Genomic DNA, 16,332 nt, shown 5'->3' on the forward strand with positions numbered 1-16,332 from the left:
CATCTTTACTACGGGCAGAGATCTGAAGGAAAGCTTCGCGCCGGTAGAAAAGCGCGGAAGATAACGTCGTGCGATAGGCAAGTTGACGATAGTGGTTAGTCGCTCCCGTGCCCTTAGTTAAAATGGCGACCGTAGTTGCTTCATTGACTTGAAATCGGCACTGCGGAGGCGTCTGCGTCAGGCCGCAGAGGCGTCTTGCGTCAGGCCGCAGAGCGAGTCGGGAAACGATTTTAAACAGAGGCGGCGGCAGGACGCTAAATTGCCGCTTTCTCAATGGCGGGATTTCCGAGCTGGCCCTAGCTCCTGAGGGCTGAAGTGGAGAGGGGCGAATAGGGACACACTGTCCTTTGCCCTTTCCCTCCGCGAGCAGAAGCCAACTCCGCAGGAGCGAGGGCCGCGGAGCTGGGTTAGCGAAAATGTCCCTCCAGGCGTGAAGTCTCAGGGCTCGGCTGGAGTCGGAGGGAGCGGAGGTCTCCCAGCTGGGCCCGTCTGCGTCCTTCGTGAACTCACCTGTGGTGGAGCGAGAAGGAATTTGGGAAGGGCCAGGGGTTCCTCCGGACTTTCTCTTAGCTGTCATTTTGGCGGCTTTTTTACTTTAGGGGATTCCAGTCTCCTCGTAGTTTTGGATCCAGAATTGAAGAATGATTCGTGAAGGGAATGGATGACAGCGTCAACACGACATTTTATCGGTAAGATGCTTCGTTATTGGTCCAGGCGTGGCAGTAAACTTTATATTTTGCCCCGTTGTGTGGTCGTTATCGTTACAGTACTTGTGTTTTTACGACGTGCTTAGCATTGGCCTAGGCATTAGCGTTGGGGCGATTGGAGTTAGGTGCTGGTGGCGATGTACGAAAGTGATTTTTAAGCCCAGGTCCCTTCCTTCACGGACTTACCACAAGAAAAACGGCTTAGTTGTAATTGTGTGTTTTGAACTGCAAATGCAAGAGGCATTGACTGGAGAGCTGGCTCTGCAGATGCTTGGAAGCTTCTCCCGAGGAGAAGAGGAAAAACACAGGCATGAAGAGCAAGCAGCAGGGTGATGAGCAGTCTAGATTAGGGGGCGTATGCTTGTATGTAAGGCGCTGGTTCCTAACTTTTTTTTTTAGTTCAAGTATAGTCGATCTACAATGTTGTGTTAATTTCTGGTATACAGCATAGGGATTCAGTTATGTGTGTATATATATTTTCTCTCTATATATTAATACTCCTTTTCATTATAGGCCATTGCAAGGTATTGAATATAGTTCCCTGTGCTACAGTAGGATCTTGTTTATTTAAAGTATCATATACTGGGCCTTTCTTCACTCCCTTCTCCCACCATGTACACACGCATATAACATTTTTCATCCAACCTTAGAGGGCTGTTAGATTTTGGAAAGACTGTTCATTCATGGATCTTGGGGTAAGAACTCCTGAAGTAGTAGAAAATAAACCTGAATAAGATCAGATAATGTGGTACCTTAATCCAGACGGAGAAGTTCTGACTTCATTTGTTCAGATTTGTGGATATTGTTATGGGATCTCAAACAAGGTAATGACAAGATTAAAGTGGTGTCTATGGAAAGACTAGTCATTGATTGGAGAAGGGGGTTACGATTGGGAATAAGTGGCTGTAGTTAAGAGTGGAAGTGAAGGCCAAATCTCAGAGGGCTAGTATATATCCTTTTAAGAAATATGTCAGAATTTGATGATACATTGGATGTAAAAGTTAAGTTGAGGGAGGAGTTAAAGAGAAGGTGTATTTTAAATGAGAAGAATGGAATTATTACTGAGAAACAAGGTTGGAAAGGAAAGATTTGTTGTGAAATAATGTTTAGCTTTGAATTTAATGCGTTTTAAGACACAAAAGCTTAATGTTCTACAGAAAAATGGAAAGGCAGTTGTAAAGATATGAAAGTAAAGATTTAGGAGTTATACGCAGAATGAATGTTTTCATATGGAGAATGAGTGGTTTCAGAGTCTGGGAAGACACCCACTGTTGGGACAGGAGAAAGAACAGGAATCAACAAGTAAATCAGAAAGAACTGTAGGAAATAAGGAGGAGAAAAATTAAGTCTGAAAAAAAACAAGATTAACAGGAAGTTTGGAGGAGTAAGGGGGAACAAATTTGATGAACCAAGTATTAGGCCCTGGTTTTGGCAAAAACGTTGGTGATTTTCAAAAGTGCCGTTTCTTTATAATGATGGATACAGAGGAGAGATTGCTGAAGATTTCCAATAAAATATTTATTAGTAAGTGGAGGCAGTAGTTGTATACCACATTTCCAGGAAATTGGTCTCAGAAGGAATGATATGAATAGGATTTAAACCAAAAATTTTTAGTGTTAGGACTATTAAAATATGCTTGGCAGTGGAAGAAACGTATCCTGTGGAGTAGAGACTAGAGATGATAGAGGTTTGAAATAAACACGGGAGGTGGTGTCAGAGGGAGATGTGAAGGGATATGGAGATATAGTCTGTTGGTTGATGGATTAGCTTTAGAAAGCAAGTAAAGGGACCTCTTTTCTTAGAATTGGAAGGAAGAATATTGGGACAGTAAATTATTGAGTCAAGATTTATTTTTAACCTCTTAATTATTGAGCAAGGCAGAATTATACATTATTGTGTATGGAGTGAGAAGGTAAAATAGGTATAAATCACTTTCTAATATTTAATGCATAGATTGGGCTACTTCACATTACCACAGCATTAAATACTCACGGGAAATGTTTTCTCAAAGCCAGTCCTTTCAGAGCTAATAGTCTTTCTCACCTAGAGAGACTTTAAAATCTTTTTGGAATTTACAGCATTTCTCTTTTAAGGAGTCAAATTTAGTAGGGCTTATTTTGCATTGACATTGATCCCTGTTGGAAGGCAATGTGGAAGGGGATTAGACCACCATCTCTGGTGTTAGACTGTCTGGGTTCAAAGTTTGGCCCTTGCATCTTTATAAGTTACTTCATTTCTTTGTCTTCTCATCTGTCAACTGGGAGTATAGTAATCCATCTCATAGGATTGTTTGAGGATTAAATGAGACAATTTTTGTTAAGGGCTTGGAAGAGTACCTGGCACATGATGAACACTCAATAAATGTTAGCAGTTATTCCAAATAACACATTTGAAAGAAACACTCTATGTGAATGAGACTAATTAAAATTCTCTTTTGAATAGACAATTCATTATGCATTTAAAGCTAGAATGCTTTAGAGTAGCTGCAATTTGAGTTGTCTGTTATTATGATCTTGCTCTGGGCATTATCTGAGTTTTGAGAACTATGTATTTAACTTATGGAGTTTTGTGCAAGATATAGAGGGTGTCCTACTTTGATATAATGAAATTTAAATGTAGTATTAAATAAAAGTTCATTTATGAGAAAAAAAATTTAAAGGGTAACTAACTGTGCCAGTACTTGGGAGTAATTTTTATAGCTTAAATCATAATTCCTTTCAATGAAAGATGTGTTACAATTTTGGAGTTCTGTGAAATATTTCTGTTCTATTAAACCAATACTTGCTTAATTAAGGAGCAGTCAGCATTATATTAGGGTAATTATAGAAGAGAAACATAAAGAGCATGGTTTCAGTCAAAGTAGTTTAGTCTTTTTGGGAAGAAAAAACGTGCACACCAAAAAAAAGTACAAAGAATTATATGAATATGGGCCAAAATCAGTGGTATAGATTAAGTGATCGAAGAGAGCTGTATGAGCTTGTGTATTATTAATCTCCAAAGATTTTATAGAACATTCTTGAAGGATTTTATAGAACATTCTTGAAGGACTTTGTTAGTCATCTAGAGGGCTTTGGGCTTTTTTCAAAATAGTTATCCCTGGGGTCTCATTCTACAACACCCTTCCCCCAAGAAGTGTTTTACATAGGGTTTCTGGGGGAAGAAGGCTAACAAACCCCTACTGTTTAAAAGGGGGTCAAATTCAAACTTGGTCGTAATGGAGGTGAAATGGAAAAAGAACACTTCACACAGGGAATATAATGATAAAGCACATGGAGACAAGAATGTGTTTATGTCTAGGGCAAGTAGGATAAGGACAAGCTGAATTACGAGAGATCTTAAATACCCAACAGGAGCGTAGAATTTATCTCATCACTGTAAGATTTTTGCACAGGTGACTAATAATAAAGTGCCATTTCTGAAGAGCTGATTACTTTCAGATAAGGAAAATCCTTAGTTGTGATAATAAGAACCTGGCTAAGAAAGTAGCTTTGGGAACAGATGACAGAAACTGTTGAAGGAAAAAGAATGTGCTTAATGACTACATGTTAAAAAATTTGAAAGTGGGAAACTATTTAAATTAATTTAGAAAATTGACAGGAATCTAAAAAAGGACCAGCTAGTTTTTGGAAGGAGGAGGATGGGAAGGAGTTGAATTTAGTTTTGAACATACTGTGTTTGAGATATCTGTAAGGTGATCATAAAAATAGTCAATAAGAAATACAAGACTTGGTTAAAAAGTCAAAACTGGGAGCAGGGACTGGGAGGAAGGACAAAGAATTCTTTTATAGTAAGGAGAGAAATCAGTGAAACTATGAGCGTGAATTAACTTTTTAGTGTTTAGAATTTCTGGTTTTATTTATTTATAGACCATGGATTCTTACAATGCACCAGAATCAACTCCTAGACAAAATGCAACCTCAAGGCTTAAAGATTACTTTATAGGTGCCACCCCTCTGCAGAAACGATTAGAATCAGTCAGGAAGCAGACTTCATTTGTCCCGACTCCACCTCGAAGGAAACTTCCCCAGTGTTCACAGTTACAGGTATGTTTTTTGTGTTCCTTTGTGTTACCAATAATTGAGAATACCTGTGAATAAAATGTTTCAATTTGTGTTACTGTTTGTAGTATTTTTAGTATCTTCTTACCTCCTTAGGTAATAAAATAAATTAGAAACAGCTAAAGCAAACAATTATTCACACTCTCAGTGTCACCTCTGTTATGTATTTTAAGGTCCTTCAATCTGGAATATTTCCACAATGTTTCTTTGTCTTCTTTGACATTGACATTTGTTCCTCCCCTCCCCATTTTAAATAGAATATTCCTCATTTTGTATTTGTTTGATGTTTTCTTTGGACTGAAGTTATGTATTCCTGGCCGGAATACTGCATAGGTGCTGTTGTGTCCTTCTTGGGGAATAACATCTGGTAGCACACGGATGATGTGAGTTTTGATCATTCTGTCAAGGTGTTGCCCAGTAATTATGGTTTTATTCACCTCTGCAACTAATAAACTGTCTATGGGAGGACACTTTAAGATAATACAAATATCCTGTTCCATGTCAAAATTTCGCCTTACACTTACATCCGTTATATATTGATAATTTTTGCTTGATCCTGTCTTTATCATGATGGTTGCAAAATAATGGTTTTCCATCTCTATTTGCTCCTTATTTACCAACCAGCCTTTGGCATTCTATTGTAAGTTCTCACTTCTCCATTTATTTATCTATTTGTTAGTAATGGACTCATGAATTTCTGTTTTTCAAAATTTTCTAATTCCTTACTAAACTATTTTAGTGTTTAAATTGTCCCAGATATGTCTGGTGGCAACATGCTCTGTTTTGATCATTTATAAACAACTTTGAAGGTATATAACATTAGCAATTTGTAATTTTACTGAAACATGAAATAAAGCCCTAGTCAGTACAAGTTTGGTGTGTGGTTCTGAGTCACTTAGCAGGGAGCCTGGCTTATCAGTCACCCACACCTTCTTTGTAACTTTGTTTTCTTATCTGTGTTATCTGGGTCTAGTATCTTTTGGAATATGAGAAAAATTTTCCTTCTTCGTGAAAACTTTCTTAAAAAAAAATTACTGGTGCTAGTAATGAAAGTGATGGTTCTTAACCAGAAAACAGAAATTGTGTGTAAATTAAAGACTGGAATGTCTAGTTCAGTGTTTCCTTTTCTCTATGATACAAGTGATTTTGCTGTATCTTTTGACAGTAATAAGTAAAAAGTTTATAACTTTTTGATAAAAGTTTACAACTTTTCCATGAATACTCTCATCAGAACAAATATTTTTGTCAAATGGACAAACTGTACTGAAAGTTCCAAAAGATAATTGGGGCCAAGAGACTATGTCAGAAAGTGTGGATTTTATAGAAAAATTCAATTCAGGATAAAACTAGGAGCTTATGTGGAGGTGTATGTGAAAACCCTCAGCAATGCATAGGGCCAATATAAACGAAGTATTTTGTTTTTGATGGTACCTGCGGTTCTAATAAAGCATGGCCAAAATACTCCCACGTATCTTTTTATTTAATCTACCGAATTAGAGTGATAGAGTGAATTTATTGCCGAATAATTTTAGAAATTACTTAATTAAAACCAATCAGATTAGATGCACCAGGAATCGTTACTATTTTCAAAATCTATAATTTGAAGTTTCTAAAAGTAAAACAAATATTCATCCAATAAATATTTACTGAACAACTGTTCTAGATGGCATTGCTCTAGGTGCTAGCTAGAGATGTAATAGTGAATAAAATAGGCAAAATCTCTGTTCTCATCAAACTCATACTCGAGTAGGGAAGACAGACAATAAAAATCAGACAAGTATGTAATGCCAGATGGTTATAAATGCTGTATAAAAAAAAGCATTTTTAAGGAGATGCAGAGTGACAGAGTTGGAATGGGTTGCAGGTATTACTTTATTTTTATTTATTCTTTTGCTTTTTGTTTGTTTGTTTGGTTTGGTTTTGGGGGGAGGTAATTAGGTTTATCTATTTACTCATTTATCTTAATAGAGGTACTGTGGATTGAACCCAGGACCTCTTGCATGCTAAGTGTGTGCTCTACCACTGAGCTGTGCCTTCCCCACTGGTGCTACTTTAGATAGGGTGGCCTCTTGAGTAGCATTTGGGCAGAGGCCTAAAGAAGGAAAGGAACATGCCATGTGAAATCCATGAGAAGAGCATTCCAAAGGGAAGAGAAGGTGTAACAGGTGGAAAGGCCTGTTCAAGGATGTTCAAAGAGTCCTGCAAACTCCAGTTTGGCTGGGGTGCAAAGATCAGGCACCCAGAAATACAGTTTTATTAAATACTTAAAATACTATGATTAAGTTCTTATGAATATTTCCTAATTCTTAAACTTTTTTTTGTCTTGATTTTTTTAGGAAGATGTTGATCCTCAAAAGGTTGCATTCCTTCTGCATAAACAATGGACTTTATATAGTTTAACTCCCTTATATAAATTCTCCTATACTAATTTCAAAGAGTATTCTAAACTTCTGAGTGCATTTATTGCTGCTGAAAAGCAAAAAGGACTTGCTGTGGAAGTGGGAGATGACTTCAACATCAAAGTGATTTTCTCTACTCTCCTAGAAATGAAAGGAACACAGAGGGACCCTGAAGCATTTCTTGTCCAGGTATATTGTATAAGCAAGCAATACTTGCTTCCTACGAGAAAAGAATCTGCATTGTCTTGGTTTAGAAATTGTGGTATTACTGTTTTTAAAATTCTTAAGCTTGTTTATAATCTATTTGTAAACCTATTTTATGTCTTGTTTGACCAAATTATAGAAATTAGGTGTGACCAACTTTGCATTATGTGCATTATGGCTTTTTTTTTTTTTTAACTAGTAATCAGTGTGTTAGATGGTTTAACTCATGTCATTAGGTTATTATTCATGCCTGCTACTTCTGTTTCTGCTGAGTTAACTCATTTTAGTCATCGACAAATGAAGTTCTGAAATAGTTGAAAAGTCATGATTTTGTTTGTGTGTTTATTTGTATAGATCAGGGGTCAGGCCAGATCTGATCTGCTGCTTGTTTTATAAATAAGGTTTTATTGAAATAGATCCCTATTCATTTTTTTACGTATTATCTATGGCTCCTTTTGTGCTACAACAGCAGAGTTGACTAGTTGCTACAGAGACCATATGGCTTGCAGAGCCTAAATTATTTACTATCTGGCCTGCTACAGAGAAGATTTGCTGACCCCAGTATAGACCACTGTCCAGATAGTGTCTAGAATTAGGTTCAGCTTTATATTACAGAAAGTCTAAATAATAGTAAATTAAAGAAGATAGAGATTTGTCTTACAAAAAGGTGTCGAGGTAAGCTGTTTAAGACTGGTAAATGCTTCATGAAATTACTGATAATCGAAGCTGCTTCTCTCTTCCCTACCATCCTTGGTGCATGGCTTTCATGCTTGCTGTCACATTGTAATCTAAGTTGGCTCGTGGAGCTCTGAATATTATGTGTAAGTTCAAGGCAAGAAATGGGAAGAAGATGGAAAGGGCAAACAGGGTGCCTGCCACTGTGTAGATCTTTAATGAGACTTGCTGAGACTCATCAACTTCTCTTTACATCCCAGTTGAAAGGGAGACTAGAAAAATTTTCTTTTTCAGTGGGTGCTTTGTCACCTTAAGTAAAAACACTGTATTGCTGTGGAAGGAAAATACATGCTGGGTAGGTAATTAGCAGCCTCTGTCAAGTGAAGCAGTTGATGCCCAAAGAAGTTACATGGTTAGCATGTCATCAGGCAAGCAAATGTTCTTGTGAGGAATAGAAATGACCTCTTGAACTCCTAGGTTAGTGTCCTAATAGCTTTCATGTTAAATCTCATTTCTTAACAGGGTTACAAGACTCGTAAGTTATTTTAAAAAGGGGTAGACATCTGGGCTTTAAGGTATTTGGAAGGCTTATAACTTCTTGAACAAGAAGGAGCTATATGGTAAAAGTAATTGTTTAAATGATCATCCTAAAGGGATATGATGTAGGGCTGTGATCTTCACCTCCTGGTCAAACTTTAGAACTTCTGTGAATATCTGGAAGGTATGTTTGTTATGTAATTTACAAATTTAAAGTTTGAGGAGTTAGTCAATCTGCTGGAAAATATAATCATGATTCTAAAAGATCTGAATGGATTGGCACAATGGGCGAAATTGAGATTAAAATTTTAATAAGGATAAGTTTACTGCCTCCGTATAGGTTGGGGGGAATTCTCCAGTTAACAGCAAAAATGAGTATGTAGCGCTAATTTATGTAACACTGTCAACTAAAACCCAGAAAACTATTGCAGTCTAAAATTATATTAATAAGAGTATAATCTGGGTTAAAGATGGTGTCAGTCCTGTAATCACACCTTTTTGAAGTAATTATGTTTTCTTATGAATATGTCTCCCCTGCAGAAGAATTTCAGAAAAGAGTGTCCAGATAGTGTGAGAACTTGAACGTATGTCATAGGAGGAATGGTTGAAGAAACTGGAGATAATGAAATTGGCAGTATGTATGATAGGGATCAAGTATTTAAAGGTTTTTCTCTGTAGAAGAGAAATTAGATATGATTTGTTCTATGTGCTCATAAGGAAGAAAGCAGGACCAGTGGTTGGAATCCACAGGGCCTAACATATGTAAGAGCATTTTAAGTGGATAGAAAGAGCTGCCTTAGGAAATAGTGACGTCTTCCTCAGTGGAATAATTCAAGCGCATTGGATTTGGTGACCTTTTACAGCCCCTTCTTTAGAACTTTGGTTGAGATTTTGAGATTCTTTTTTTCTGGATACTATACCTGGTTATACCACATTGGCCTCCTTTATTTTGCATTTTGATTGCACCAACATCTTGCCATATACCATGTCCTGATAAGAATATTAGGAGAAAGGTCAATTAACTTGGTAAACCCTAATAGTGATCAGGAAGACTGTGCCCTCTGTGGTTTTTGGCAGGTAATACAACGTATCTTCTTATTTTTAAATATACTAATTAATGTTGAGAAGATATAATTTAGAAGTAAAGGTACTTTTAAAAAAATTTACCTTATTTTTATTGTGTGTGTGGAGGTAGTTAGGTTTACTTACTTATTTTCAGAGGAGGTACTGGGGATTGAACCCAGGACCTTGTGTATGCTAAGCGGGCGCTCTACCACTTGAGCTATACCTTCCCCTCCTGAAGTAAATGTACTTTAGAATTTAATGAACCTGTTTGATTTTCTTCTTCTTTGCAGATCCTATCAAAATCTCAATTGCCTTCTGAACACAGAGAAGGTAAAGTGTTGTGGACTGGTTGGTTCTGCTGTATATTTGGAGATAGTCTTCTGGAGACTGTTTCAGAAGATTTCACCTGCCTACCTTTATTCCTTGCAAATGGAGCAGAGACTAATACAGCCATAATTGGAACCTGGTTTCAGAAAACTTTTGACTGTTATTTCCGTCCCTTAGCAATCAGTGCGTTTAATCTTTCCTGGTTGGCTGCTATGTGGACTGCATGCAAAATGGACCGTTATATGGCTACCACTGAATTTCTTTGGTCTGTACCCTGTAGCCCTCAAAGTCTGGACATTTCTTATGCCATACATCCAGAGGATGCCAAAGCTTTGTGGGACAGTGTCCATAAAACACCTGGGGAAGTTACTCAGGAGGAAGTTGACTTATTCATGGATTGCCTGTATTCACATTTCCATAGGCATTTCAAAATCCATTTATCAGCCACAAGATTGGTTCGTGTTTCAACATCTGTAGCTTCAGCACATACTGATGGAAAAATAAAGGTTAGTTTGAGCAAATCTAGTTAAGTTTTTTTTTTTTACTTGTTGCGTAGTTTTCCAAATGTATGGCGATTTTATTTTCCACGTGGAAGAAACACAATGGAATGTCTTCTAGTTCAAGACAGAGAGATTTTATTTTATGCTTTGTAAATGGTTTGCTGAAAAGTTTTTAGTTTTCTAGATGCAGCTTTATAATCGAAGGATATTGTATGCTGTGTTCTGTAGACTGGTAATAATATGAATTATTCTGTAGGAGCTTTGAAGCCTTCAGAATTGTTTCTTGTCAACTTTGAAATAATTATCAGAGTAACAGAGGATTTTGTGTGTTACATAAGAAAATTATAGCAGAAACACAGAACTAAAATATAATCTTTGTATTTTAGGTTTTTCTATCCCTACAGGGAAAGAAATAATAGAGACATTGTTTTACTGTCTATGAAGTCCTCATTAGGAGAAATATCAGAAATAAAATGAGAGTAGGCACTTAAATATATTTAAATATATTATGTTAATATATTTAAACTATATTAAAATACAGCCATAATAAACACTCAGTGAATATTGGTCTTGTCCCTGTCCTAGGTGTTTAACATACTTTAATCTTTAGAGAAACCCTGTAGTTAGGTGTTTTTATCTGCATTCACTTTATTTTTAAAACAAGGAAACTAAAGCCAAGATAGGTTTAAATGACACAGCAAGATAGCTTAGTAAGGGGAAGAGTCAGGATTTAAACACTTAACCTCTTAGGTTCCAAGAAGTTCATACTCTGTCTATAAGTACTACATTAGTGCTTTTCAAACTGCAAGTCATAATGCAACAGTAGGTTGGGAAGTAATTTTGATGGGAAGAGACCAGCTTTAAAAAAACAAAAAAGAAAAATAGAATAGAAAATATAAAAATGAGTGTATTACATGTGGTTAGGATATACATTGCTTATACTGGGTCGTGATGTTAAATTTATTTCTTACTGTGGTTTGCAGTAAAAAATTTGAAAGATTGTACTATACCATGTTACTTTGACATTATAAAGAAAGAATTTACATTTTAGCACCTCAGAATTCAACTTCATGAAGTCTGCGTATTTTTAAATTCTATTTCCATATGCTCTCATTCTATTAGTGAACTACATTTAAAAACTAGTTTATATCATGTGTTCTTACCCATTTATGAATTTAAGGGTGGTCCTGTTTTTTCTGGTCTATTTTAAGAAGCTCTCTTTTATTTATTTATTTATTTTTTTGAGGTGGGGAGATAATTAGGTTTTTACTTACTTGTTTTTATGTTTAAAGGAGGTCCTGGGGATTGAACCCAGGACCTAGTGTGTGCTGTGTGTGTGCTCTACGACTTGAGCTATACCCTCCCCGCTAAGAACCTCTCTTAATGATGTAAGACAGTAACTGTGGCTCCTAGGTTCAAGTAATGCCGTGATGGTAGCTTACACTTATTAAGCACTAGCTGTGCCATGCATTATTGAGCATTTTACACATACTGTCTCATTTAGTTTTCACAGCAACCTGTCTGCATAGATTGTAAAGAGGAAATTGTGGCACAGAGGATGAGTAGGCTTCCTAAGATCACACAACTAGTAACTGGAATTGGAATTGGAACCTACTCATCTGACTCAAAAGCTTATGCTTTTAACTGCAACGCTGTATTGCCTGTCAAAAGTTTGAAATTAATGTATTCACCAGATTTCTGCCTCTGCTTAGTTTCTACAAGACACTTGTGGAATTGTGTATCCCTTTGAGAAGAAGGAAGCCATGGAACTCTTTGTAGAAAATGTAGATGCTCAATTTGCATATAAGTCCAAGGGGTTCGTAGATACCCCTATGCCTCTCTCTTCAGGCAGATAGCTCACCCATAGAAGCCAGGATAAACAAGAACCCTAGTCTAATTACTCCTAAGCACTACTGACTAGTAGTTGTAAATTTATTACAGTCAGTTGTCTTCGTTAAATAAAGTCTATTTGACTTAGAACAGCAATGGTTTGGGCTCATGTTTGTATCTTAGCTTGTAGATAATGGATTTTAAAATAAGCCTGGAATATTTATCAAATATCAAACTACTTTGTTATAGTTAATTCTATTTTAATTTTAAATGTCTTTTTTTTTTTTTTTCAGATTCTGTGTCATAAATACCTTATTGGAGTTTTGGCATATTTGACAGAATTGGCGATTTTTCAAATTGAGTGAGGCCTTGTGGGGACTATACATTATGGATTCTATACTTTTTTCTCACTGATAATCTGCTGAATTGCAATGCTGAGAGGGACTGCAGAAGAAATGGGCATCTCTCTCTGCATGTTTTCCTTACAGTGCCTTGGAAATACCCAGATGACAGTCAAGAAGTGTCTAGAAGAACAAAGAAGGTGGTAGTAGATGAACTACAGCCAGGTGCTCATATAACAGTCATGATCGTCTGGGAGCCAGTCTCTAGAATATGCCGAGTTCTTAATTTGTTGGCCATCTTTCTAAATTTATATATGATGTTTATTATGTGAAACTTTTAGGATTGAAGTGAGATATCTTTAATGTTGACTATTTCTGATTTGCATCTTTAAAACCTTTAATCACTAATTTTAAGCGTTTTAGACTTACACTTAGAATTTGTCTTCTGTAGGCATTTTCATAGCATTGTTTTGCTGTAGAGAACTGGCAATCAAAATCCTTCCCAAGGGAAACTAAAGTTTACTATACATTTTTTTAAGCCACTAATATGATTCTGTTTTTAATACTGTTCAATTCTTACTGCAATGTTGAATTAAATATTCACTTTTAAAATGAAGCATGTGTTTATCGGTATCTTGGTGACAGATTTTTAATTAATTTCTCAGGAATGGGAAGCTTTAGGCTTTTTCTGTAGCACAAAGGTTACACAACAACTGTACGGGATCATACAAATTGTAGAGTTGAAAGACACCTGTGAGCCTCTTTTGAGGGCAGAAATTATATTACTTAACTTTCGTGTTCCTATTTTGCTTTAGCACAGTGCTTGGTAAATATCTGTAGCTTGCTTAAGTAAATTAATTTTAACCAACTCTTTGATTTTACAGATGAAAACTATGAGATCGAGCAACTTTGACTTGCACAAGATGTTCTATCTAAAATTCTTCTTTTTACTCACTGAGCAGAGGAAGATTTTAAATAATATTTTTAAAAATCTTGTTTGAAAGAAAATAACTTTAATGGGCTGTCATTCAAAACAAAGATTAACTTCTGGAAGGGGGTATTATTTCACATATACTAGGAACAGCAGAGGTAGTGGGAAAGCATTGGCTTTGGAGTCAGACATTCATTCATTCAACTAACTCTACACTCCTGCTGTGTACTTAGACCTACGTTGGGTCTATAAGGCGTATAGCAGTGAAGACAAGAAAGATCCCTGTCCTGTGGGAATATATTCTAGTAGAGGAAGACAAAAGAAAAATCATTTCAGATGGAGATAAATGCTGTAAATAAGGCAGCACAATAGGAAAGAGGGTGACTGGGCTGGGGCCTACTTTACATACAGTTGTCCAAGAAGGTCTCTCTGAGGACGTGACATTTGAGCTGAGTCCTGGGTGATGAGAGGGAACCAGCAGTGTGAAGACCTGAGGAAGCCTGTGCTGGGCAGGAAAGACCTTGATGCAGGTAAGAGCTGGCTTGTGTGAAGAGTAAAGGAAGTTTGTGTGGCCGGAGCCTGCTAAGTAAGGGTGGAGTGGCACGAGGTGAAACTAAGGAGACTGTGCAGCAGTGACTTCTTTCATGGTGTTGCATCTCCCAGTTTGGGGCTGGGCATGTGGCTGCCCAGAATAAAAATGACATTTCCTAGCCTTTTTCATAGGTTGATACAATCATATGAATAGGTTCTGACCCATGGCATATAAATGGAAGTGTCATGTAGAGCTTCTAGGAATCTTCCTTAAAAAAGCCCCTATACCCCTTGCCCTGTGCTGCTGCTTCTTCCAATTTTTCTCCTTAATGTGTCACTGGGATGAGGGTCAGGTCCTAGGGATGGCAGAGCACGGCCTGGAAGAAGTCTGTGCCCTGAGGGCTCTTGGACTGAACTCCAGCGCCAGCCTCGGGCGGTCTTCCTCCAGACTTACACATCAGAGATGTAAGCTTCTATCTTGTTTAAGCTATTGTTACTTTGGTTCTCTTGCTCATAGCCAAACTTAACGCTAACTGATACAGAGGCAGGGTCCATATCATCTAAGGTTTAACATGTACTGTGAAGAGACTGGATTTTATTCTAAATGCAATAGGGAGCCACTGAAGTTTTAGTAGAAAAGTAATATGAAGAAGAGTAATATGACCCAATTTGTATTTTATAAGATTTTGTAAGACATGGAGAATAAGTTGTAGGTGGACAAGAGTAGAAAAGGGAACAGTTAAAAGGTTGTTAGAAATGGTACAACCTCATGGAGAAGTTACCAATATCTAGCAAAATTATGTGTCATTTATCCTTTGACCAGCAATCCCACTTCTGGGATTCTATCCCCAAAATTCACTAGCAAAAATACAAAATGAAGCAGGAACGAGGCTGTTTATTACAACAAAATTTGTAATAGCAAGACTAAAAACAATCCAGATGCTCAGAGAGGGATTGGTTGAATATGGTATAGCTGTGCAGTGAATTACTATGTAATTATACAAGGGTTTGAGGAAGATAGTTAATACCACCATAGAGTTATCTCTAGGCTATATTGTTACATGAAAAAGCAAGATGTGGATAGATAGAGTGTATAGTATGCTATATTTTATGGAAGGAATGGGGAAAATATAAGTGTGTGTATATTTGCTTACTTTTTGAAAAAACTTTGGAAGGCTAAACTAAAAACTAAGAAAAGTGGTTACTAATGGAGGTGAGGGAAATTAACTGGGTAGAGGGGACAGGAATGAAAGTTAGGACTTATATGTATGTTTCTTGTTTATAGTTTGAAACCATTTAAGTGTTTTATGTAATTATGAAACAAAATTAGATCAAAAAGAAGAAAAGCAATCCCTAAAAATTGAAAACAAATGAACCTATGTTAAGTTTGTGCCATAATCACACAAAGGATTATTTTTAGTACCTCTAAATCCTTGTGTTTTGACTATATATCTTCAGTGGGCTATATCCTAGGAAAATAAAAGCAGCAGAGGAATCTTAAATTGCATTGACTTAAATAGTATTGATATTGTTATTTTACCACTATTCATAGTAAGATAAAATACATGTAATTATAACAATGTTAAGACCTAAGGTTTCCAGTATAATAGAAAAGATAAAATCAAGTGAGCTAAGTAGAAACTGTAATATTAAGTCTGAATTGGAGATACCAGCATGAACTCATTTATTTCTGAAATGCAAACATTCCTAATTTTGATGAAGCCCACTTTATCAAATTTTTTTTTGTTTCACATGCTTTAGGTGTTGTATCTAAGAAATCATTGCTTACCCCAAGGTCCTGAAGATTTACTCCTAAGTTTTCTAAGGATTTTATAGTTTTAGCTCTTAAGTCTGTAATCCATTTTGAGTTGACAATTTGGCAAGAATTTAGGTCTGTAATCCATTTTGAGTTTTTATTTATGGTGTGAAGTAAGCATTCAAGTTCATCATTTTGCATATGGATATTCATTTGTTCTAGCACCACTTATTGAAAAGACTGTTATTTTCCCATTGAATCGTCTGTCACCTTTCTTAAAAATCAGTTGGCCATAGATGTTTGAGTTTACATCTGTACCCTCAGTTCTGTTTTATTCATCTATATGTCAGTCCCTATGCCAGTACCGCACTGTAGCTTGGTAGTGTTTTGAAATCAGGAGTGTGAGTCTTCCAACTTTGTCCTTTTTTTAAGTTTGTTCTGGCTATTCATTTTGGTGTTTGGCATTTTCAT

General features: G+C 36.5%; 1 protein-coding gene across 1 annotated transcript; it reads left to right on the forward strand.

The window, feature by feature from the left end:
* Positions 1-235: 235 nt before the first annotated feature.
* Positions 236-15,908, forward strand: CENPL (centromere protein L). Its single transcript, XM_006172570.3, has 5 exons — positions 236-689; positions 4,574-4,750; positions 7,102-7,353; positions 9,936-10,478; positions 12,596-15,908. Exons 2-5 carry the CDS (start codon positions 4,577-4,579, stop codon positions 12,665-12,667), a joined length of 1,041 nt encoding a protein of 346 aa, XP_006172632.1. The 5' UTR covers positions 236-689; positions 4,574-4,576; the 3' UTR covers positions 12,668-15,908.
* The last annotated feature ends 424 nt before the right edge of the window (positions 15,909-16,332 follow it).

The sequence above is a fragment of the Camelus ferus genome, chromosome 21 (assembly GCF_009834535.1).
Source record: "Camelus ferus isolate YT-003-E chromosome 21, BCGSAC_Cfer_1.0, whole genome shotgun sequence".
Taxonomy (NCBI): domain Eukaryota; kingdom Metazoa; phylum Chordata; class Mammalia; order Artiodactyla; family Camelidae; genus Camelus; species Camelus ferus.

Coding starts and splice junctions, on each gene's coding strand:
- CENPL (XM_006172570.3), top strand. CDS start 4,577: ATGGATTCTTACAATGCACCAGAATCAACTCCTAGACAAAATGCAACC. Junction 7,354..9,935: donor CTGAAGCATTTCTTGTCCAG/GTATATTGTATA, acceptor TCTTCTTTGCAG/ATCCTATCAAAATCTCAATT. Junction 10,479..12,595: donor ATACTGATGGAAAAATAAAG/GTTAGTTTGAGC, acceptor TTTTTTTTTCAG/ATTCTGTGTCATAAATACCT.